This window comes from Gopherus evgoodei, chromosome 3, assembly GCF_007399415.2.
Source record: "Gopherus evgoodei ecotype Sinaloan lineage chromosome 3, rGopEvg1_v1.p, whole genome shotgun sequence".
NCBI classification, from domain to species: domain Eukaryota; kingdom Metazoa; phylum Chordata; order Testudines; family Testudinidae; genus Gopherus; species Gopherus evgoodei.
In genome coordinates, this window is record NC_044324.1 from 172,355,904 (window position 1) to 172,381,305 (window position 25,402).

At 41.9% G+C, this 25,402-nt stretch overlaps 1 protein-coding gene across 1 annotated transcript in view; it reads left to right on the plus strand.

Moving 5' to 3' along the window:
- TP53BP2 (tumor protein p53 binding protein 2) overlaps positions 1–25,402 on the plus strand; it is a 67,239-nt gene that overhangs the window by 5,446 nt on the left and 36,391 nt on the right. The window contains exon 2 of the mRNA XM_030557431.1: positions 19,849–19,996. Within this exon, the coding sequence (XP_030413291.1) occupies positions 19,849–19,996 (148 nt within the window). The remainder of the gene's footprint in view (positions 1–19,848; positions 19,997–25,402) is intronic.

The following is a 25,402-nucleotide window of genomic DNA, read 5'->3' on the forward strand; positions in this document are numbered from 1 at the left end:
GTATTAGTACAGCTGTATAGGGCCAGCGCTGCAGAGTGGCCACACTTACAGCAACCAGCGCTGCAAGTGGTGTTAGATGTGGCCACACTGCAGCGCTGTTGGGCGGCTTCAAGGGGGGTTCGGGGAACGCGAGAGCAAACCGGGGAAGGAGACCAGCTTCGCCGCGGTTTGCTCTCGCGTTCCCCGAACAAGCAGGTCTCCTTCCCTGCGGTTTGCAGGGTGGTTCGGGGAACGCAAGAGCAAACCGGGGAAGGAGACCAGCTTCGCCGCGGTTTGCTCTCGCGTTCCCCGAACAAGCAGGTCTCCTTCCCTGCGGTTTGCAGGGTGGTTCGGGGAACGCGAGAGCAAACCGCGGCGAAGCTGGTCTCCTTCCCTGGTTTGCTCTCGCGTTCCCTGAACAAGCAGGTCTCCTTCCCTGCGGTTTGCAGGGTGGTTCGGGGAACGTGAGAGCAAACCGGGGAAGGAGACCAGCTTCGCCGCGGTTTGCTCTCGCGTTCCCCGAACCACCCTGCAAACCGCAGGGAAGGAGACTTGCTTGCTCGGGGTTCGGGGAACGTGAGAGCAAACCGGGGAAGGAGACCAGCTTGATTACCAGAGGCTTCCTCAGGTATGCTGGGATACCTGCTTATTCCATGGAGGTCAAGAAAAGCGCTGGTAAGTGTCTACACTTGATTACCAGCGCTGGATCACCAGCGCTGGATCCTCTACACCCGAGACAAAACGGGAGTACGGCCAGCGCTGCAAACAGGGAGTTGCAGCGCTGGTGATGCCCTGCAGATGTGTACACCTCCTAAGTTGCAGCGCTGTAACCCCCTCACCAGCGCTGCAACTTTGTGATGTAGACAAGCCCTTAGATAAGGAAAAATGTCTGTCTGATGCAGATAAATAGTTGTTTTTGTTGACCCTGAACCATCTTCCTTCATTTGTGTGTTGCTTATTTAGGCTCCAGTCCTGCAACGGGATCCAGGCAGCCAGACCTCTGTGTCTATGACACCCAGTTGACTTTAGCGTGAATTTGATTGCCTGACTGGGGCTTATATTGTAATCACCCCAAGGCAGGAGCTATGTCTCTTAATTTGTTTAAGGGCTTGGTATACATTGGATCACTAAATGTAATTCTGGACATTTTAGCTAATGTAAGTCACTTAGTGGTGTTACCAAAATATTTTTTCATAAAATAATTTAATACATGATATTCAGAGTCTTAATTTCAGGGATACTTTGCATAGAATGCTGAATAATTCTGAGAACATGTTTTGCTGGTCTTCTTTCCCTACAGTACATTGAGTGCGTGTGGCATTTTACAGACCATGAGTTGTCATGATTTGTTGTTGTGAATCATGACAGTAAATAATGTTTCCTGTACACCTATAGTTCAGCGGTTTTTGTTAAAACAATGGGCTTTTTTTGTCCATTGATCAATAGCTTCCTATTAGTTTGTGAAATGATTTTTAAATAAAATTTATTTCAATATTGTCCCTCTTTACAAACAACCCTATTCTCCCAGAAAATATTTACCTGAAATCTGTATTTCGTAGTACATTACAATTTGTTCAGTATGTCAGTTTCTTTAAGCGCTTTCATCACAAATGATCTGTCTTTTTTTTTTTCACACTAGATCAGTCTGTGGAAGTCCTGGGAAATTACTTATTATGGTTTTTGCTCCTGATCGGTCTATTCATCAGTAATTCATTCAGACTGTGAATGACTTGTGGGTTTCCTGTTGTTACTGTTGCATGGGTCAGGATCAGATGGGGACAAGTGGGGTTGGACACTTCATATAAAACATTTCCTTTCCCTTGTGGCTGTTACCAGATGGGATCTCTGCTTTATTGATGAAGGGCCTGTCTGAAGAGTTGTGTGCTAGATTAATTTGCATGGAGGTTAACAGAATTTTAATAGAGGCAGGTACAATGGAGATAACATTTGTTCATTTATCCTCATTCTAGTGTCTTAAAGTGGCAGTGTGCCCAGTGTTCATTTCAAATTAATTATGATAATAAGTTGGCTTTAAAATGCTTTCTGGGTTTGTTTACCAGCTCTCCTTGTTAGCAATCTGCCTGGGAGATCTCCTTGCCCCCACAATGCATGTCACTGAACTTGTTGAGCGTGTTCAATAGGGCAGGGTCTTGTCCCTCTCAAAGGGAGGCCCTGTGAATAAGGAGGTGGGACGCACTGTAAAAATGACTTGCTTAGAGTGACTTTCTTGGCTTGGCCTTTATAGCATCAGGGGAAGAGGAGTAACTTTATTTTCTCACATCTGTGACCTCCCTGGGAAAGAGGTTGGAGGGTTCCTTTGTTACCCTGGGAATGTACACAAATGTCAGCTCTAGTATCAAAGAGAAGGTTATTTAATACTTCAGAAGCTGGAAGGTGCTCACATTCATGTGATCCCGAGCACATCAAGCCATCCTGCTCTTTCACAGCATTCCTGTCTTAAAGCCCTGTTCTTAGCTCGTTGCTTACTTTTTACCAGCTAAAACTCTTACTCAGGCAAAACTCCTAATAAGTTCAGTAAGAAATGATTAAGGAGCTTGAAACAGGGCCTTTTGTTTGACTTCAAGATAGTATAGTGTAGAAAGGTCAACAGAGTTCTTTGGTATCATGTGAAATAGTCATATTTTTATATGATGCTTTTAGCCACTGTTGCTAAATTGTCTGAGGAAATTCCAAACTTTTTGAATGTGGGAGAAATGAATAACAATTGCAGATGGTGTGGGATAGCTAATTCTGTCACTTGGATGAGAATTTTAGGCAAATAAGTGCTCTTGCTGTAATCAATGAAGATTGCTTGTTACCAGAAATGTTAAAAGGTAGAAACCAATTCCCATCTTGCTGTTGTTAATCACTGATATTTTTGTTCTTGCTATTAGTCCTGTCATCAGTTTAAAATTAGTCACACCAATGACATCACCACTTGTTTCATTGTTACTAAGAGTGCTACAGTAATGTTTAGTGCAAAGCCAGTTTTGCACATGTTTAGAAATCTCCAGTTTCTGTTTTAAGTGATGTTAGTATCAAGAATGTTTTCTTTATGTGGTAACTGGATACAACTCCTCACTCCCTCTTCTATTTTTATCAGCCTGAGGTAGGCATGCCAGATATTTGAATAGATACTTCTGTATCCATTTGTTCTGCGTTACAGAACCACCCACCATACATGCTCGAACATTGATTAGCATGAAGAGATCCTTTTTGATAGAGGGTTATGTGTGTAGGTGACAAAACTACGCTGAGGTAAGTGTGTTGTGGGAATCATTTAAAAAGAAAGAGAAAATTTTCCTTTATCTTATTTTGTTGTTGTTGTCTCAGTTTTAATACTTATCAGTTTTATGAGAATAAAATATACATGAGTGGATTTAGCCTGCTCTTCCTGCAGTGTTTTAAAACAGTTACTAGGCACTTTTAAAAAAAAACTGGTTTTGATTAACATGAAACTGATGTGGAAAAGCTGCTATGGTAGAGATCCAGTTAGATTATACTGTATCGTGTCTGAAATGGAGTAAATAATAGGGATGCTCTCACATCCAAAGGCTTGAAAAGCTTCTGATATATTAATGTTTTGAGTTGTTTGGTGCAGTTCTTTTGAGTTGTTAGTTGCTGCAATATCTTTTTTTATTTAGCACTCTTTGCTGTGGATCAAGGAGTTGTATAATGGGAAACTTAAGATAGAGGAGCTAAGTGACTTGCCCAAGATCATTCAGTGGGTCAGTGGAGGAAGTGGGAATGGAGCTCTTGTCTCCTGACTCCTGCTCCTGGGAGTCATACCAACTGGGACACTTGTGTATGTGAGTTTCATTTTTGTCACATAACAGTGTCATTAAATGTCATTGTCTGAAATAATCGTATCTTCTCCACGCACACTTGAGCAGGGTTTTGTGGTTGTTGATATACGGATGCTAGGGGAACCTTGAGCCTGTTGTGCTCTGGACTATGCCTTTGAGCAGATTTGAACCCTGACTGACTGGGTGGGGCTGAAAAGAGGTTTCAAATCAGTTTTCTACTGAGTGCTCCCCTTACCGTCCTTCTTTAAGACATTTAATCTTGTAACTAGTTCTGATACTTTGAGATCCGTTTAAAATAGCATATCTTCATTTTATCAAGTAAGTCAAGAATTTTTCCTCAGCCTTGATTCTTCAGTTCTGTGAGGGTAACTACTAAGCATGTAATTTTATATCTAAATTCAGACTCTTACTCTGTTTTGCTGTAGTAGTGCAAAGCTAAAGCTGACAGTTCTCTTGAGCTGAGTTTTAAGGGAGTTTCTGGAATTATCTGTCAGTTTCTTGGTGCCAGGGTACCTACTGTGTTTAAGTAATGAGGTTGTGTTTCTTTACAGAGATATTATCAAATGAGCTTTGTTTGTTTGTAACACATTTCTTTGTCACTCCATTCCCTCTGTTTTTACCTTGGGAGGTGGAGGTTCTCAACATTACACTCTGAAACAATCCTTGTGTTTTAAATTTTTTTCACTAGCTGCACTTCACTACTGTGCCACTCTTGACAAGCTCATTTTGGTGAAGAGAGGATATGAAAGTAGTAATTAGCTCTAAGGATGTCTTAATCTGAAGATCTCAAAGCCCTTTGTTAAGGAGGGGATGGAGTGAGTACTATCATCACTTTACAGGTGGTGCAGCTGAGGTGGAGACCTTTAGAGGGTGCTATCAGTTTGAAAATCCCACTTCCGTATGAAAACTTTGTACCTATTGTTACAAATGGTGTCTAAAATCATTATAATTGAAAGATTAGAGACAAATCTTTTAGTTTGTTTGCACTGTGTATTTGACAACTCCTTGTGTCTGTCAGTTTCATTGGTTTGTTGATCATGCCAACTCCTTCCTATGCCCCAGAAGGAGGTGTTCACCTGTACCAGTAAAAACAGAGCTGAAACTGAAAGAGAACAGGCAACAAGCAGGCTTTGCTCAGAGAAAGGAAAGGGAGGAGAAGTGTTGCTTTCAGGTCTAAAAGACACATTAAAATAACAAGAAATACTCCCCGGGGGAATTCTGTGCCACTGCGCATGTGCAGAATTTGTTCCCCGCTGATTTCTTTGCTTCCCTGCAGAAAAATGACTTTCTGATGGGGAAGCAAAGGGACGCCACAAGAATGGTCATTTGACCCTCCCCAGCAGTATATTTTAGGTGCCCAGGGCAGCCAGAAGAGGTAAATCTCACTGTGGGAGTCCAGGAGGCAGGACTGGGGAAGACCTGGGTGGTGGCTCCTGACCCTGCGCTAGGCTCAGCTGCTAGTCTTGGCTGGGCAGGAGAGGACTTCTTTTTCCCCTGCATGGCATCCGGGGCCAGGTCAGACCCACCCCCAGATTTCTCCCCCAGCTGCAGGAAGCTCTGCAACCCCTCCCCTGCCCCCCTTTCTGCACCCGTTGCGCCTCAGCTGCAGGGGGAGGGATCCCTGTGCAAGGAGCTGCTTCCTCATCCACCAAACCCCCATGCATCCAGCTCCTCCTGATGAGCCTCCACTCCCCCTGCATCTGGACCACCCCGACGAGCCACCCCGCACCTGGATCCCCACCCCACCGAGACCCAACCAGCTGTATCTGGATCCCCACCCCCTGCAGTATCTGGACCCTCACCACCACTGACCCTCCCACACCCAGACTCCCCCTTCAGAGTCACATTACTATTGCACCCAGAACACCCCCAATAAGCTCCTGTGCATCCAGATCTCCCCCCACACCCGGATCCCCCACAGAGTTGCCTGCACCCAGATTGCCCTATGCAGAACCATCTCAACCCACACCTGGATCCCCCCCACACTAAGCTCCTCCATGCTTGGATCCTGCCTTTCTGAACCCACCTGGTGCACCTGGATTAGAGAGGTAGGTCCCTGGGGTGTTTCTGGGGTAGGCCCACTCCTTGTGCTGTGTCAGGGTTGAGTGCAGCCTCACCGCTGAGTCATGTCGCAGAGAGGGGAGCTACACAGTGATCTCCCACCTCTGTGCAGCCAGTGGCCTGTGATCCCCAATGCCGTGCTGGAGCCTCCATATTTATTTGACAAATAAAATTTGCAGAATTTTAAAATATTGTGTGCAGAATTGTTAATGTTTTGGTCCAAAATGCCCTCAAGAGTAAAGAAAGCAGCAGGAAAACCCATATTATTTGTGTGTGGGTTTTTTTGTTTGTTTGTTTGACCTGACATTAAAGAACCCTGAACAATCTATTTAAAGGGTGATCCAATGAAAAATTAATGAGTATATTTACAAAAATTCAAATTGTCTTCCTAATTGTCACGAAACATGTCACTGGTAGAGCTTGGAAAGAGAACTGTGGTCTCCTGATTTCCTGTCCAATGTTCTGGTAAATGGTCTGATTTCTTCTATGTTCTAAAACATTTAAACTTTTTTTTTTTTAAATATAGCTGAACTGTGAGTTTTGGAAGGAGTTGTGTGCTTCACTGAAGTTCAGGGAGGTGGGACTAACAGAGATTTTAGGACCATACTACTGATTGTGTAGTGAGTAGTGTGTGTTACACATTAAAAGTGGAATTTTCAGATGTACTCAGCATTGGCCTTATTCTGCTCTAATTGCCATCGTGGGGCTAGAGTTGCACCCCGAATCTTTGTTTTTGTAAATGAGAATTGATTTGCTACACATTCTAGTCTTATAAGCCCAATTCTGTCTCCCATATGACTCTTGCTGCAGTTGTTTAGGTTTAAGTGAAAGGATTAGACGTAAAAAAACCCTCAACACTTAACAGTAGGCTTATGCTACTAGCATTAGAAACAGGTGATAAATTCGCCTAATCTAGGGAAATCTTTCCCCATAATCACCTGACCTTGCTATGATTTATGGACTAAAGTTGAGTTAAGTGTGGTTTTGGATTATGGATATTCCTGTGGGTTGAGGCATAAGCATCAGTCATCTTTTCTCATCAGTGTGATTTCTAAGTGTGAAGTGGAAAAGAGGAGAGTAAATACTTTAACCCCCCTGCAGTATCACTGATATCAGTTAGCCAGCAAATAGCAAAGCGTGTCTAGTGCAGCTGCTGCCACCTCTCCATGATAGTCTGGTCTCCTCAGAAGTGGTGTGGGTTAAATGTGCTGTCATCTCACCACTGGGCCTCCTGAAAGAAAGTTAAGTATAGATCACAGAAAGTTTATGTATAGATCACAGCTGGTATAGAACCTTAATTTATTTGCTATGGACACTGAGAAACATTTTGCTCCTTTTTTCATTGCGGAAACACATGTGCGTTGAAAGGCCAGTGAGAACCACTGAGCTTTTTTATAATAGCATCCCACAGGAACTCTTTGAAAGCCTTTCTGCTGGCCTGTTGCCACCCGGGAAGGCTGCTGACATAACAGCACTGCTGATTCCAGATGGAGTGGCATGGCAGTTGAGCTTCAGGAACAGTTTAAAATAAATAAATAAATACAAAGATTCCTTATGGGTTTGATGTGAGCAGAGAAAAGGAAGACCGTTCAGGCTTATGGCTGTTGCTTTCATAACCCCATTCATTATGCTTAGATGTCATCTTCTGTTCCTGGAGGGAGGAGAGAAGCATCTGCAAACTTCTTTGCTTGTGTTGAATAGGTTACTACACTCTCTAAAGTAGAAGGATCTAATCTGTTTTTAGAAATGGGGGGTATTGCGTTTGTATGGATGAAAAGTGTATTAATTGCTCTTTGAACCCTGTGTCATAAGCAGATAGCTAAGGGTTAATGTCTCTTACATCTGGAAAGAAGTACCTGAAACACCTGACCAGAGGACCAATCAGGAAACCAGACTTTTTCAGATCTGGGTGGAGGGAAGTTTGTGTGTGAGTCCTTTGTTCTTGGGTCTTCTGCCTGAACTCTCTCGGCTATGAGAAGTGATTTTTTCTGTCTCCTGCTTTCTAATCTTCTGTTTCCCAGTTGTAAGTACAAAAGATCAGATAGTGATTTATATGTTTTTTTGTATTTACATGTCTATAGTTGCTGGAGTGTTTTAAATTGTATTCTTTTTGAATAAGGCTGTTTATTCATATTTCTTTTAAGCAATTGACCCTGTATTTGTCACCTTAATACAGAGAGACCATTTTTATGTATTTTTCTTTCTTTTTACATAAAGCTTTCTTTTTAAGACCTGTTGGAGTTTTTCTTTAGGGGGAACTCCAGGAATTGAGTCTGTGCTCACCAGGGAATTGGTGGGAGGAAGAAGTCAGGGGGAGATCTGTGTTTGTTAGGTTTACTAGCCTGACTTTGCATTCCCTCTGGGTGAGGGGGGAAGAGAGATTAGCTCTCGGTACTTCTGTTTTCCAAGGCTGGAAACGGGGAGGGTGGAATCCCTCTGTTTAGATTCACGGAGCTTGCTTCTGTGTGTCTCTCCAGGAACACCTGGAGGGGGGAAGGGAAAAGGTTTATTTCCCTTTGTTGTGAGACTCAAGGGATTTGGGTCTTGGGGTCCCCAGGGAAGGTTTGGGGGGACCAGAGTGCCCCAAAACACTCTAATTTTTTGGGTGGTGGCAGCTTTACCAGGTCCAAGCTGGTAACTAAGCTTGGAGGTTTTCATGCTAACCCCCATATTTTGGACGCTAAGGTCCAAATCTGGGACTAGGTTATGATAGGGGGTATTGCGTTTGTATGGATGAAAAGTGTATTAATTGCTCTTTGAACCCTGACTGTGTGCTAGGACTGAACACAGACTGGGTTGAGCAATCCAGTGTCTGCCAGAAGGGGCATATGATGCAAAGGCCTGGTCTGTCTTTCATTGACTTTAGCAGGAGGATTGAGCTCTTATTTAGACAGACTGTACTGTTCAATCAGTGGTTGAAGATCAAACCTTCATGCCATCCGTTTTAGTTAGGTTTTTGTTAAGTTAACAATACAAAATGGCTGACTAGTTGTCACTGAGAAGCCACGCAGAAATGGTTAGTGGACACTTGGGGAATATGTGCAGGAAGGGAGTTCCGAGTATAAATGTCATTGTGAAAAGAGTTGTATGTTCTCTTATACAATCTCAGGAACACATCAGGGTCTGTTTACACCCAGTTTTTTTGCACTGATTTAACTGATTAAATTAGTTTGTCTACTGATTTAAATTGGTTCAGCCCCCTAGTGTGGCTGCAGTTTTATGTTGATCTACAATTTTGTTGAAACAAACTATAGCAATATAAGACCTTTTTATGCCAGTATAACTGCATCCACAGTAGGAGATTACATTCATTTAACTAGATCACTCTTTCTACCAATTTAAACCATTACAAAACCTGCATATAGACAGACCCTTATTCTCTGTATCATATAGCCAGTGTAACTCTCAAAATCTGAAAATAAAACACTTCTAAAAAAATGCTTTGAAACAGTTACAAACCATCTGGCTTTCAGTACTGATATTATGGATGTCGGTGGTCTGAAAATATAACCAGTCTTAAAAGATACCCTTGATCCGAGGCATGCTTGGTTGTAAATTCAGATATAAAACTGAGGTACCACATTTATGTAGGTATAACTTTTGGCTAAATACTTTCAGTGAGTACCAAGGCAAAATGTTTGTTTGACATTTTATTTGAACTGCTCTTTTCCTAATGTCCTTCTTATGGAAAATCTAGCCTACATGTTCTGTTGTACATAAACTAATAGAATATGTTTTTAATAACTATAATTGAGTGCTTCTGAGATCAAGATTCTTGTAAATAGTTCAGTTCAAGAGCTGACGACAAAAGGAAGAATGCCTTTCTCTTTTATGCTTGGTCACATGCATCCAGTGCTCATATTTGATCTGAGTAAGGTAGCTCAAAGTTTTGACTACAGCTTTGATAAATGACCCTTTTAATGGATTCCTCCCTCTTGTCCTTACTGGAAGCACAAGTAAACAGCATCAAACTGGGAACAGATTTAAACAATTCTAGACTGACAAACTTCAGAAAATTAATATGGCCAAATTAGATGATTCAGAAAAAAAGAGCTCGTAATGAAGATAGTATCTAAGCTATAGTTATGCTTTGCTTCTGTTCAGATGTATAGACAGATGAGATCTCTCAAAAAATCTGCTGGAATATGGAAATTGTCATCTGTGAAGTAGGAGGGGTGCAGCCAAAGCTAGCGTCATTGTGTTCCAATTATAACTGTATTTTGATAGGGAAATTAAGTCCCTGGGTTTTGGTTGCATAGTCTCCAGATACTTCTCAGTGTCGCTGATGTGGGGGAAGAAAAAACTTAAAATAGCAAAAATCAGTTTTCATTGTGTACTTTTTCTCTGTCGTGTGGTGGTGTCACTGTTCTCGACCCTTAAAAAAGCTTCCTCTTAACTGTTTCCCTATATTTATAGAAAACAAGTTGTTTTATCTCTCTGAAAATGAAACATGTATCTCTTCAGTGAGAATTTCTCTGGGTGTTGTGTAAATTATCTTTAACCTAATTTAGAGAATGGAAACTACTGTCTCTTCTGGATTAATGGTTAAGAGTCTTGTATTCTCCTGCGATACAATTAAAAGGAAGAAGGGCTGTCCTTTATTTAGAACCAGAATAACCTTAACAATTATACAGTACTTCCTATTATACCACTCCTACCTTGCATCATAACTTCCTTTCTCAGAGTTATGGCTAAGTGCCACTGCAATATAAACTGAGCTATGAGCGCAGTGGCTGAGAAGGAAGGATCATACTTTGTATCGAGCGTAGCTGTAGGTAAATATTAAACTTATCTGTACACTTCTGTTGCATCTTACCTTATTAAAGTGAATTGCTGAATATGAAAGGAGCCAGGATCCTGTGTGTTTCTTCTAGGAGGGCTATTATGTAACCTCTTGTTTACTTTAACCTCTAAATACAGAGTCTGAACGGCCTGGCTGTTGAAGACCAGATAGATGTTCTGAAGAACTTAATATGAAAGGAATCATTTTTGTTACTGATACAAACTTAGTGAAACAACTTTAGATGCTGCCTCTCTCCTGTTAAATTGAGAGCTAGAACTACGTACCAATGTGGAATTCTGTTGATCAGAATATAAAAAACCTGCCATTGTGCCAGCTGCCTTTTGTTTAGAAAGTTGCAGTCAAGTCAGCAGAAATGTGAAACATTTTAATAGCTGATTTCTTCATGGCTGGCTTGTGAAGATGAAGCATCAGTGTTTGTGTTTTCCAGGGCTAGGTAAGATCCAGGACTTATTTATAAATGAGCTTTTACTTATTTGTAAAAACTCACTTAGGCTAAAACTTTGGATGCAAGGTCTCTGCCTGGAAGTATTACATCTATATATTTGTCTCATACAAATTGCTTTTTCAATTTAATAGCTAGTGTTCTTATTTGCCCTAAAACATTATATGTTACTGTTGTTTGTTTTTTTGTACTCTAACTGAAAATAACTCAGTTACCATTTATTTAATTCCAGATATGAATCTGGTTCTTGTAATTCTTCCACCTCCCACACAGTGTTTTAAAAGCAGCTACTGCACCTCTGAAATAAAGGCTTTCTAGTATACAGCTAAAATGTTCTTATACATTCTCACTGTACATGGAATCAATGGGGGAAGAGGAGATCTCTGCCTTGAAGAGCTTGCTGTCTAATTTAGATACAATACAAACAGTGCTGAAAATTTGATTCTATTACACATCACTATTAATCTGAAGAATTTCATTTATCTAACTCATTTTGATGGAACATTAAACTGTGTACCATGAAATGTCTCTCCAACACCATTTCCTAGCACTGCTATAAATATCTAGGGAATTAAAACTAGCTTTTTGTGGTTTAAGAATATTAAAGTTAAGGGTGTGTCTTAAACTCACAAAGAAGAAAAACCTCAGAGTTGAATGCTGAAATGACATCACTCACTTGGACTCATTCACAGTATTAAAATAGTTCATGCTTTTTATAGAGAGATAGTGTTCTCTTGGGTCTGCTGGGTTCTTGTATCTCTGCCAATTAGTTGTGTGCCTCAGTTTTCTCATCTGTAAAATGACCAGATAACTTGCTTGCTGGTTTGTGTTGAGGCTTATTGTTTGTAAAGTGCTTAGATGATAGGTGCTATGTAAGTGGAATGTGTTATTGCCTCTTATACCATTTGTGCTGCATTATACCTGGGCAAAACAGGGTTAGGTTAAAGAGTTAACCCTGAATTTCATTATTTTTTGTAGTGAGATCAGGTGGGTGAGATAATATCTTTTCTTGGATCAACTTGTGTTGGTGAAAAAGACAAGCTCAAAAGCCACCAGGTGTTGACCATGGTTGTTCCTGTCTCCACCAGGGACCAAAACACATTCCCCTGCTCTTGAATGGATATCTGTAGGAGGAGACTGTCTTTAGGTGTCCAAACAAGAAATTGAATTGCAAGACCCATCCAGAAGTAACATATTTATGTCGCAAGCTGGTCTCTTTCACCAACACAAGTGGGTTCAACAAAAGATATTACCATACCCACCTTTTCTGTTTCATATTCTGGGACCATCATATCTACAACAATGCTGCAAACAATATTTATGTAGGGAATTTAAGACCATTAATGAACTCTATATTTGAACGTAGTGTTTTGTGTGAGATATATATGTTTAGTGTGTGTGTGTGTGTGTTGTCTCAAAAGGTTGCTGCTAATTAAAGGCTGAACTTCAAAGTTTCTGCATAAGAGCTTTGACTAGAACCTGTGGGAAAGTACAGACTGTCCTTTTTACTTAGGTTAGTTTCAGGAATTACCTAATCCGTGCTGTCAGAGAAGCTGCATAGTAATTGAGTTTTCCAGTCAACACATGCACTTAAAGATTTAAAGTACTTGGTATAACTGAAGATTTAGTTTAAAATATTGATGTGAAATTGTCTGATGGAACAACTTTACAAATTTGAAGATTTTTGCCACCTTTTTTTTTTTTTTTTTTTGGGAGCGTAAAGAAAGGAAAACCCAGGCCCTTGACAAGGGACCCTGCCAAAGTTAAGAACTTCAGGACGGCCATAGTGGGTCAGACCAATGGTCCATCTCTTAGCTAAGTGTATTTCTTTTTCCCTTAGTTTCTCCAGTACACTTCAATCACTATAGTAATATCCTCTGACGCAGGAAAACACAGCTGGTTCTGAGCATACCATCCTATCTGCTCAGGTGAATGGCCAATAAACTGCATACTGCAAATATCTCTTCAGCTACTTGAACTTTCACTTAATAGCACTTAGAAAAACTGATTCTGTTCTTTAAAGTGACAGAGCTGTAGTTAAAACCCTTTGTGGGCATGCAGATCTGCATTTAAGCAGAGCTCAGCAACTCTTTTTAAGAAATAAAAATAGTTATCCACAAATGTTGAGAGCTGGGAAGAAGTATATGTGCTGTATTAAACTATAGTGTTCCGGGGGGAGGGGAGACTGCGCACTCCGGTGGATCAAAGCAAGTTTGATATAATGCGGTTTCACCTATAACGTGGTAAGATTTTTTTGACTCCTGAGGACAGCGTTATATCAAGGTAGAGGTGTAGAAAAGAACTAGTCTGAAATGATACTGTCACTGAATTGAAAAAAAAAAAAAGGGGGGGAGGGATTCAGAGGTGAATCTCGGGAAGTTTATGTGGATGTAACTTGCATGCTGATGAGACAGAAGAGGGTGAAATTTTAAAGTAGGGTGTGGCCTGGTTCAATATACACCTTCTTACATCCTCTTTTTCTAATTGCTTGTCCTGCCACACTACCTCCCTTTCCGGCCTCTTGAGTGGGTGTTATGAGTCAAATTTAGTGGGTTATATACAGAGATGATGTGTAAATTACATGGATTGGAATCAAAATGCTGCAACTCATGATGATGGGACTAGAAGGTGTAATTTACACCAATTTGGGTTCCCTTAGATTTGCCTCTGAATCTGGTCCATTCGTTTGTAGAGATGTGAAATGTTCTTCTTTATAAATATTTACTTTGCTTTGCCATCTCAACACTTATGAGTTGTGCATTTCATTTGCATTTCTAAAGATACGTATACCTGCTTGAAAAATGATCTCTGGCTGAAGTGAAACTGCACATGTTCCCTCCAGTGTCCTTGGTGCATCAGATTAAAGTGTCTCCTTTGCTGGAGGTTCCATAATTGCGAAGTTTATTTTCTAGGCTGGACAGTACTGTCAGCTGAAATGTATGGTAAACCGTGCAGGATCCTGCATTGCTAGATCTACCACACATCTCCAGTGTCTGGTGAATATGCCACGAGCTACACTGCTGGGATCCAACACTTCTACATTTTAAAACCTCTTTATCAGTCACAAAAACAAAGCAAAATATTCAGTCATGATTGTCCAAGGAGTAGAACAAAATAAATGGCAAATAACACTCTGTACACTCAAGTCCACGTAGGTCCTGTCTATGCTAGAAAATCGGATGATTTTTTTGGCATCTGACCAGCATGATTCTACACATCTTAGACACTGGTGTAGACAAGGCAAAGTGTTATTGATCTGTCCTTTTTAATACCTGCCACCACGTATTGAGCATGGTTGATCCTGTCCCCACTGGTGACCAGAACACATTCCTCCATATTTAAATGGATATCTGTGGAAAGAGATTGTCTTCAGGTGTCCAAACAAACTAGAAATTGAACTGCAGGACACGTCCAGAAGTAACATATCTTTATCCCAACAGAGGATATTAGCAAAACAGAGAATTTCAGAGCCTGATGTTCAGTGAGGCCCAGCACCTGGAGCTCCCTTTGACTTCAGTTGGAGTTTTGGAGTGTCAACACTTCTGAAAAATCAGTCCCCAAAAGGTGGAACAAAATTAAACTTGGCACAGAGCTACTTGCAATTGTCAGAGCTTTCAGCGTCATTGGATATTGTCTGTAATAGCATTTGAGGATCTGACTGTTCTCCTCCATTTCCTCAGACTGATTTGGTTTACTTGTACAAGTTGCTTTTCTTTTGTCGTAGTAATTCATGCCCATTTAGAAAGGTGGTGTCCAATTTCTTGAGTTTTGGGGCCAAACATATTTCAAGAAGGTCAAGGACTACAGTCAATACTTTGGGGCAGGCTCTCTGGCCTTTTATGGTCCATTTATGCCAATTAAGTTGTACAGAGCACCCAACATCTTTTGCTGTGGATTCCCCAGTGGATATGGTGCCAGTTTACTCCACTCCCATGCCTCTCTCCCCTCAGCCTCTGTCTAGGGGCCACGCTGGGTTATGGAGTAGCATGTCAAGAGTTGGGTTGGGAGAGTGGCTGGTGCACGCTGCATGTCAGCTATCCCCTGCTGGTATGTGGTCTCTTGGGAAGCCTTGCCATCTTGTGCAAGTTAGAGCAGCCACCAGGCTACTATAACCCATGCCAAAGCAGTGAATCAAGGAGCTATAAAAGGTTTCTGATTCTTAGCTTTGCCCTTGCCCTGTTCTGTGCTGTTGTAGGTTGCAGTGATCGGGAGGACAGCCGACTTTGCTAGATACTCCCTTTAGGCTCAGGCAGAGCCAGACAAGCTCTTACCCTGCTCTTCCTGGTGTTTATACAGCTTACCAGGCAATCAGAGCAGCCAATGCTGCTTTTGCTTCCCTCCTCTGTGATCTAGTAGGTGGCTTGTGTGGCAGCTGCTGAATAGCAGCAGCAGGGAAGGGGTGGCACACATCAGAACAGCAGATAGTTGGGTAGGCCATGCCTCCTGCCACATCCTTGGGGCTGATCCAAACACTTTAGTTAATTACTTGATGTCACTCTGGGAATACACTTTCAGTTTGTTAGTTAATACAAATATTCTGGACATAGTCATCACTAAGGGAGGTTGGACACCTGGTAAAGTAGTTTAGTTTATCTGGGATTTTCAGGGCATAGATGGCAACTTGTGATCCTTACAGGCAACTGTTCAGAGTGTGTATGTAAACCTCAAGATTAGCAGTGGGAGTTAGTTATGCTCATTTGAGGAGTGAATAATCTTTTATTAGGTTGACTGTCTGAGATTCCATGTAATACCCATGATTATGCTCGTTTTAATGAAAAACATTCCCAGCTGAAAGTGAATCACTGAAAACAAATGTCCCCAGATGCAGCAGGTTTTGCAGATACACAGGAACTGGGAGATAGTTATGTGCAGTCATTTTAAGTGTGAAGTGGTGGGGGCAGTCATGGGCTAATGCTACAAAAGATGGTGTATTGTACATTCCTGTAAAACTCCAGGTTTTCACTGCAGCTGCAAAGCTGGCCGAGTTTAAGGAAAACAAAACTGTTTCTGGTTCTGTGTCTGTGATTACGTGGTAGCACTGCCTGGTGAAATGTCACTTCCCACCTCCAAACTCTCCTTAAAATAGTGTGTATAAATGTGTGTTTAGAGTTTTGTCATTGAGCATTGTTGTAAATTTAAAATTGAACTTCAAAACTTCAATTTGAAAGCTTTAAATAGAACCTATGGGAGAAAATAGATTTACCCCCTAACTACCATTGACACGTCATTGGCACTTTCCCATAAACTGCACAAAGAGTCATGATGAGGCCTCATTAGATAAATATGGAATGCTAACCACCGTGTGATCCCCTTAGCATATCTGTAACACACCGCTTGTCTACATGGAAACATGCCCCCAGTGGCGCTCGGCATTTCAACCAAGAGTCCTTGGCTGTGTGGCTGCATACACTGCTGGCATGTAACATGAACTTACTACACCTCTACCCTGATATAACGTAGTCCTCGGGAGCCAAAAAGTCTCACCACCTTATAGGTGAGTCTGTGTTATATCTGGTACGGCGTAGCGGCAAGAGCCGGTATGCTGCGCTGGACTGGACCGGCTTCCCCGGAGGTGATTTAAAAGGCCCGGGGCCCCACACGAAGTCAGATATAATGTGGTAAAACAGCGGGGCTCGGGCGGCCCTTTAAAAGGCCTGGGGCTCCCCGCTGCTTTACTGCATTATATCCAAATTCCTGTTTTATCCAGTTACATTATATCGGGTTAGAGGTGTAGCTGCTTCTGACCAAGGGCAAGAGAGAGAAGGAGAAGGGGCTTCAGGTCTCACAACGTCCTTTCTCTGTGTGGGAAATGAATTACTTCCTGAATTTCATCTTAAAACCGATGAGTGGAATCTCTCACCACTTTTCCTTCCTTTTTCCCCTTTCTCCTCATTCCTTCAGTACCACTCGTTCATTATCGCCAACTGTGCATTTCACACACTCTCCCTACTTGGTTTTATCTATCTTGTCCCTTCACTTCCTTTCTGTTCCTCCTCCCACATACCTTTTTCCCTTGCTTTCGCTGTGATGCAATGACTAAGAAATGGTGCCAGGGTATTTATGGGAGTTCCCTTAAGAATTATGGGAGTTGCGAGCTCTTTTTCCTCAGTTTCTTTTAGCTCTCTTACTGCTTGCAGAAGGCCTTTTGAAATTTCTCAGGGCTTGTCTACATCACAAAGTTGCAGCGCTGGTGAGGGGGTTACAGCGCTGCAACTTAGGAGGTGTACACATCTGCAGGGCATCACCAGCGCTGCAACTCCCTGTTTGCAGCGCTGGCCGTACTCCCGTTTTGTCTCGGGTGTAGAGGATCCAGCGCTGGTGATCCAGCGCTGGTAATCAAGTGTAGACACTTACCAGCGCTTTTCTTGACCTCCGTGGAATAAGCAGGTATCCCAGCATACCTGAGGAAGCCTCTGGTAATCAAGCTGGTCTCCTTCCCTGGTTTGCTCTCGCGTTCCCCAAACCCCGAGCAAGCAGGTCTCCTTCCCTGCGGTTTGCAGGGTGGTTCGGGGAACGCGAGAGCAAACCGCGGCGAAGCTGGTCTCCTTCCCCGGTTTGCTCTCGCGTTCCCCGAACCCCTGTGCAAGCAGGTCTCCTTCCCTGCGGTTTGCAGGGGGGTTCGGGGAACGCGAGAGCAAACCGCGGCGAAGCTGGTCTCCTTCCCTGGTTTGCTCTCGCGTTCCCCGAACAAGCAGGTCTCCTTCCCTGTGGTTTGCAGAGTGGTTCGGGGAACGCGAGAGAAAACCGCGGCGAAGCTGGTCTCCTTCCCCGGTTTGCTCTCGCATTCCCCGAACCCCCCTTGAAGCCGCCCAACAGCGCTGCAGTATGGCCACATCTAACACCACTTGCAGCGCTGGTTGCTGTAAGTGTGGCCACTCTGCAGCGCTGGCCCTATACAGCTGTACTAATACCGCTGTAACAACCAGCGCTGCAAAATTTTAGATGTAGACATACCCTCAGATGTCACTGCTTCAGGGAGCTGTACCAGGAACTGTAGACCTACTGGGCTGTCGATACTGGGTACAGTCCCATCAGTTTCCTTACTAGTAGTTTAGGAGCTGGCCATTCAACATACCCACTCCAGGTGACTGTATAACAAGAAATATTGTATACTGTAGTGTTTGAAGTCAATTAAAGTATTTCCAGTATCTTTAATTGGACAGTTTTTTGGGTAAATAAGATGGTGGCTGCTGCTACTTGTTTGGGGGGAAGAGGGAAAGGAACCCAGGCATTTGAAAGATCATTGACAAAGTAAACAAGATCTTTCTCAGACAAATGCACACCTTAAACTATGTTCATCATCCTTTCCTCAACAGATTTTAAGTCCTCAGTATGATGGGCCAAATTTGTCTCTAGTGAGTACAGTGACACTAGGCCTGAGTTTGGCCTACTGTATCTACAGAAAACTGAATAAGTACATGATGTAATAGCTCCCTTTTTAAAGTTAGAGGGAAACAAACATTTCCATTGTACTTTGCTTGAGTCATAGTTCAGGCCCAGCATATTTTGAATCTTTAAACTATTGTTCATAAAGAATCTTCGCCTGTCTACTTTTACCCCATATGACTTTAACGTAGCTTTAGGGAAGCGGGGGAGAGAATAAACGTGGCTGGCTTCCAAGATCCAGTCTTTTTGTTGACTTGGAACATATTTTGCTAGGAGACCTACAATTAAAATGTTCAATTGGTTTAGCAGAGTAATTGCTGTTGTGAAGACATTTGACAGATTTATGATTTTGGAAGTTTGTCTTTCAGCTAGTATTGAAATCAAAATTCAGAGTAGCTCCAGGGACAAAATAAACCTATTTAATTTTTGAGTCAGCTTCTTACATTTATAATTTAATTCTAAAATAGTAGTAAACAACAAACTGACTGCCTTGTTTTCAGAGATGCTGATCATCCACAGCTCCCACTGAAGTCATCTTCACTGAAAATTAGGCTATAGTTCTTAATTTTTTTTAAAAGATCTGAGCTTTCTATTGCAGAGAGTAGAGCAATAACAGCAAAGAGGAGCAGGTAGCTGTTTAACTTTTTTGTATTGAATAATCCTAATCAAAGATCAGTGAGTTGCTAAGAGAGGAGGCTAGATGAGATTTGAAGCACATTTCACTTTTGACTGCATTTGCAGGGACCTTTGTATGCATACAGGGAATGTTTAAGGGCCTGATAAATTGAGTTATGCTATCTGTAGGAGATCCTCGAGTGACAAGTGCTATATAAATTGAAAATATTAGCTTCCACTGTCATTTCTTATCAAGTAGATCTTTCGCTAGACTTTAATTACCTTTGTTCTCCTTCATGGGAAGTTGTTCCTGGTTAAGAACACTTCTGAACGGTAGGGGACTGTTTCTGCTTCTACATCAAATCAGCGTGTAGGTACCTTAGAGTGACACACAGAGCGTTTTGATGCTTCGCATCTTTCAACTCTTGGCCTGAAAGAACATGCATCTCCAGATTTTTATTTTTTTTCAGAACTCTAATATCTCAAAAAGGGCTTGGGATGCAATATATAATACAGATTGTCTGAAACACGTAGCTTGTTCACATAAACAGAAAGTGACTTCCCTAGCATCTCATTTTGCTCAGTATTTTTCTGTGAATTTTTGATTAGGACTGTGTATGTCCAGTGGTCACTAATGAATGGTGCCAATTGCTTTAGGCTGAGAGTGATGAACTTAATAATAAGGACATGGGTGTGGCATGCAACCTACCTTGTGTATTCTACTGACTGTGTGCCATTATCTTTATCTCTTCCAGATGTTTCTTACTGTGTACCTCAGTAATAATGAACAACACTTCACTGAGGTGCCAATTACACCTGAAACCACTTGCAGAGATGTGGTGGAGCTCTGTAAAGAGCCTGGGGAGAGTGACTGCCACCTTGCTGAAGTATGGTTTGGCTCAGGTATGAGAGATGCCTCTTTTGTGATCATTCGATATCCTTTGTTTGCTTTTATTGTTGTTTACCGTAGCACCTAGAGTCCAAGGCCCCATTGTGGTAGGCACTGTACAGACATACAGCATAGGGATAGTCCCTGCCCTGAAGAGTTTACCATTTGCCTTCCTTTCTGTTAAGCTCTTCATTGGAAATACATGCTATATATGCAAGACTCTGTGGGACTGGAGAAATGTGACTCCTGCCGGTCTAGAGATTGAAGGCTGAGCAACTGACAGGGGAAGGGATTTTAAACAGATGGTTTAATGTGTTCTGGGGGTTTATGTAATTCCAATGCCTTATGAACATTTTGGAGACAGGATGACTGTTAAATGAAAAGGTGGGAGTTGAATTTTTAAGTCATGAGACTTAACAATACTCATGCTCTAAGAGCCTGAAGGGTTCTCCAGCAAAATCGAGGAAGATCAGACTTGGCGTTCCTCATATTTCTAACCTTTAAAACAAGCAGCACATTCTTTTATTATTTTGTTTAAAAAAACAAACAAAAAAACAATGGGTCTTCTTCCCTCTGTTTGCAGACTCAGGGCCATAAAACATAAAGAGTTTATTTGTAAAATCTGGTCATTAGCTGTATCTGTTGTACTCTGGAGAGAGATCCTTTAAAGACTAGGTAACAGAGACCAATGCACTTTCCAAGAAGAGATGCAGAAACAAATAAAGCAATTACCTATGTGTGTGGTTTTATGCATCACCTATCCTTGTGGTGTCTAAATGCTGTTTGTACAGCTGTGGTCATAAGCCATATAAAAATAAAGCTGGTATCTATGGCGTATTCTCTTTTGTAAGGAGAGGCAAGTGAAATTTGTTTTTTTTATGGGAAGGCGGGAATTTGAACTAATACCCTATATTCTTCTGGGAACTCTTGTGTTTACTAATGTAATTTTGTATTAGTTTTTCCACACAAGTATTTGCTTACCTCTGTACAAAGCCAGTATTTACTGGTCACAAATATAAAAGCTATCTGTATGTTTCAGACTGCATTTCCTAACAAATAATTTAAACAAGGTGTAAATTTTTAACCAATCAGCTATGGTGGATTCTCCATCACTGACCATTTAAAAATAAAGATTTTTTTTTTTAAAAGATCTGTTCTAGGAATTATTTTGAGACATTCTATGGCCTAAGCTGTCACGGGATGATCACAATGGCCCCTTCTGGCCTTGGAATCTATTAATGTATGAATGAAAATGGTGTAAGACCAAAAAAAAAAATGCTTTAGTGCAGTATGAAGTAGAAACACATTTAGAAAGGGATATATTTGACCCAAAACAGCTAATGTGCCACCAGTAGTGGCCAACTGCAATTATTTCAAGTGCATCACATTTTATCCTGTGAGAAAATTGCTGTTCAACTCGTTTCACCTTTAAGATGAGGCTGTGCACAATAAGTCCACTTTATTTTGCAGAGATTTAGGAGCTAGACAGTTTTTAGAAAAATTGCTTTCAGTGGCAGGCTGCTATATAAATATAGTTATTAAAACTGTAAAGTGACTAAAAAAACAAACCGGGAGACAGGCTCTTCCACAGCTGATGAAGAAACAAAAACTGAGGTGCATCTTGAAAAATAAGGGCTGTCCAAATTAAATTACTGGGGTGCTCTTTGGGTATCACTTCCTTTTCCTCTCTTTTGTCTGGCCACATGTTACAACAAACTTTTCTCTGGTTCAGGGAGTTTTGGCTTCTGTTCCTGGAGCCTATTAAATCTCTTGTGAGTGTTGGCGAGTAGATTTGCTGGAAATTGACATAAGGGGCTCTTTCTGCAGGAGCTATACATACTATCTCCACAGTGCTCCCATTCTCTTTTGGTTTGAGGAACAGGAGGCCAAGCTTTTAATAAACTGTGATCCCCTGGTGGCATCATATACCCTGCTACTAGATCACTGGTTTTGACCAGGAAAACTGTTTCTACTTCCTTAATTACCGAAAAAAGTAATTAAAAGGAAGGAGTATGTACGTTACATGGCTTTTAGATACAAGGGAGGAAGAAGTGAAAACAGAAGACTTCTGAATGATTCTCTTTGTCCTGTCCTTGGGTAGTTTGTGTTTGATTTCTATTAGAACTTGAAAAATCTGTTTTGACGTTCCTTGAATTTACCAGTGAAATTTTGACAGCATCCTTGTTTAAACGGCATCTTCTTAATTTTGATTATGCAGTTCTGATCGAAGTATTGCCTAGTTCCCTAGGAATGTGCCTCATCAGCCTTTTATATATTCTTTGTTTTAGGAAGATGTGACTCTGACAGCAGTACCTTTTTTGCATGGAGGTTTAACAGATGAAGAGCTTTTCTAGCTGTCTAGACAAGTAACCGCTGGGAGACTGCTTTTTCTGTAACAGTGACCTAGTTGCTTATACTGTAAATCTAATCTCTTCCGACAGTGACTCCAGATATTTTCCCTCCTAGACGGCTTCAACATAGCCAAGGAATTTTCATTTAAAAAAATCCTTTTTATATTGTGAAAGAAGCCATTCAGATACTATTGTATCTGTGTTCACTTTTTAAGTTTTATAAGGGGCATTCATGCGTAACACCACAAATTCCTTTTGTCTAAAATTAACATTTTACCTCTGAGACTTAGGCTTAAAAAAAGAAAAACTCTATTCAAGATGAAATGCTTCCTAACTTAAATCATTGCCCTCCTCAGCCTCATCTCTGCCTTGAATGTAAAAACAGCAAATTCTAAATCCAATAGCAACAAAAAATTGCTTCCATTGTGTTTATATCACATCATTCATATCTGCTATTTGCTCTTGTCTTCTAGAGTGTAAGGTGTTCAGGCCAGGGACATTCTTTTTCCTATGGTTTGTACATCACCCAGGGCAATGGGGCCTTGATCTTGATTGGGGCCCTTTGGGTGCTGCCATAATATATAAATTATAAATAATAATGGAAGTTCCACATTGTCTATGCTCAGGGAAAAAAAAAACTGTTTATACAAGGTATTTAATATATTGTTGTTGTAAAAAGCCTAGTATAGACACGGAAAGTTGTAGCCTTACCTTGATCAGCTCTATCAAGATGAATCCTAAGCTAAAGTTCACCTCAGCTGGGTACATTGAGGTAAAACTACAGCTTGTTGTGTCTGTGCTAGGATTTTACATTGCTAACACATTGTAAACACAAGCTTTTTTTTTTTTTTTTTTTTCCCCTTGTCCTAGTGTGGATGAGGCTTGGACAACACTGCTATTCTTATGTATTCTTTAAATAATTCTTAACCATTTATGTGGTTTTTATCTAGGAAAATTAAATTAAAAAAAAGCATTGCTCACATTCAGAGATGGGAGGACTCTAAGTCAATCCAGGGCTGCCTGGGGGGGGGAAGGGGGGCGCAAGTGGGGCAATTTTCCCCAGGCCCCGGGCTCTGCAGGGGCCCCCATGAGCACGGCTGAGGCTCCCTTCCCAGCCCCACCCGGCCCCGTCTCCTCCCCTCCCCTCTCCCAGAGCCTCAGCCCATCCAGCAGTGTCCCGGACAGCTGCAGCGTGGCTTCAGCGGGGTACCTGAGCTCCGTCCCGCTCAGAGCAGGAACAGGCTGGGTCAGGGATTCTGAGGGGGGCAGTCAGTGGGGAGCAGGAAGTGGGAGGGGGTCAGATAGGGGGCAGGGCCAGGCTGTTTGGGAGGCACAGCCTTCCCAACCCTAAAGCTCATTCAGCAGTTTGAGACTTGCAGAAGAGCCAAGCTGTTAGCTTTTCCATTAGGGTTACAATCTCTTTCACTTCTCAAATGCCAAATTATAGTCTATATTTAATTTCAGTGCCATAGGGAGATTCATGTCAGGGGAGGGTAGCTTCATTTAAAATTAGCCACTGGGGGAGGGATCACATGAGAAGAGCAATATCCTACACCACCTATCTCCTTCCCAACCCTACCAAGGGAGGACCCCCCCAGCTACATTTCCTGAGGCTTCAGGGGGGTTAATTCAGTGGTTCTCAAACTTTTGTACTGGTGACCCCTTTCACATAGCAAACCTGTGAGTGTGACCCCCCCCTTTATAAATTAAAAATACTTTTAAAAATATATTTAACACTATTATAAATGCTGGAGGCAAAGCAGGATTTGAGGTGGAGGCTGACAGCTCACGACCCCCAGTAATAACCTCGTGACCCCCTGAGGCGTCCCGACCCCCTAGTTTGAGAACCCCTTGGGTAATTTAATTTTAAAACCCTATGTCCATTCACATGCATGTGCTATTTTGAGCATTTCATTTTTCACAACATAGGCTCATCCCAGATTTGGAACAAGCTCAAATGCTCAGTTCGTGGAGGATGTACATAAGCTATACTAAAGACAAATGCACAGTAACCGTCTCCAGTTTATGAGGGACCCCATGGAGCCAGTCTCTAGGAAACAGCTAAATGCATGGAGGTTAAGTCCATCAATGGCTATTAGCCAGGATGGGTAAGGAATGGTGTCCGTAGCCTCTGTTTGTCAGAGGGTGGAGATGGATGGCAGGAGAGAGATCACTTGATCATTACCTGTTAGGTTTCTCTCTCTGGGGCACTTGGCATTGCTCATTGTCGGTAGACAGGATACTGGTCTGGATGGACCTTTGGTTTGACCCAGTATGGCTGTTCTTATATTCTAACCTAAATGAACCCAAAGTTATGGAGACAGATATGAGTCAAGGAAGCCAGCAGAGTATCAGAAACCTGGAAAAATCTCTGACTGGATGGGCTCAGGCATTTGGTCACAAGCTGAGATGGTTCAAAAGTTCTGGATTTTTTTTTAAGCAGAATTTTTTTATTGTTTCTTTAAACAATCAAACACAGCAAGCAGCAGATATTTGGCCACACACTTCTGAAACCCCAAACCATATTCAGGTTATGGCAGACTAATTTCAGCTTTTCAATTAAAAAAACCACAACAAATTTTGAAGGAAAGCAGACATTATCTGTGATTTTTTTCTGCTTTTTAAAACTCCCTAGTTTTCAATCCAGAAACAGTTTTGACGGCACATATTTGTCCAACACTTTTAATGAGCTTTAGTGCCTTTTAGCACTAGCTAATGCTGAGAACCAGTGATACCTTGTAAAGAAGTTTTCTCAAAACTGGGTTTGTGCCGAGATGCAGAAGGTTTATTTTTCCCAGGGCCGCCCATGGGGGGCGGGGGGGGGGGGGAAAGAGCAAGTGGGGCAATTTGTGCTGGGCCTCACAGAGGCCCCCACGAGAATATAGTATTGTAATTTTTTTATGGAAGAGGTCCCGAAATTGCTTTGCCCCAGGCCCCCTGAATCCTCTGGGCAGCCCCGAGTCAGTCTAAGCACTTTCCACCTCTAAATCCCCAGTCATGAAAGAGTGGTAAAATTGCAGGGGAAAAATATGCTAGGGAGGGAGAGAACAGGTAGATGGAGGTAGCATG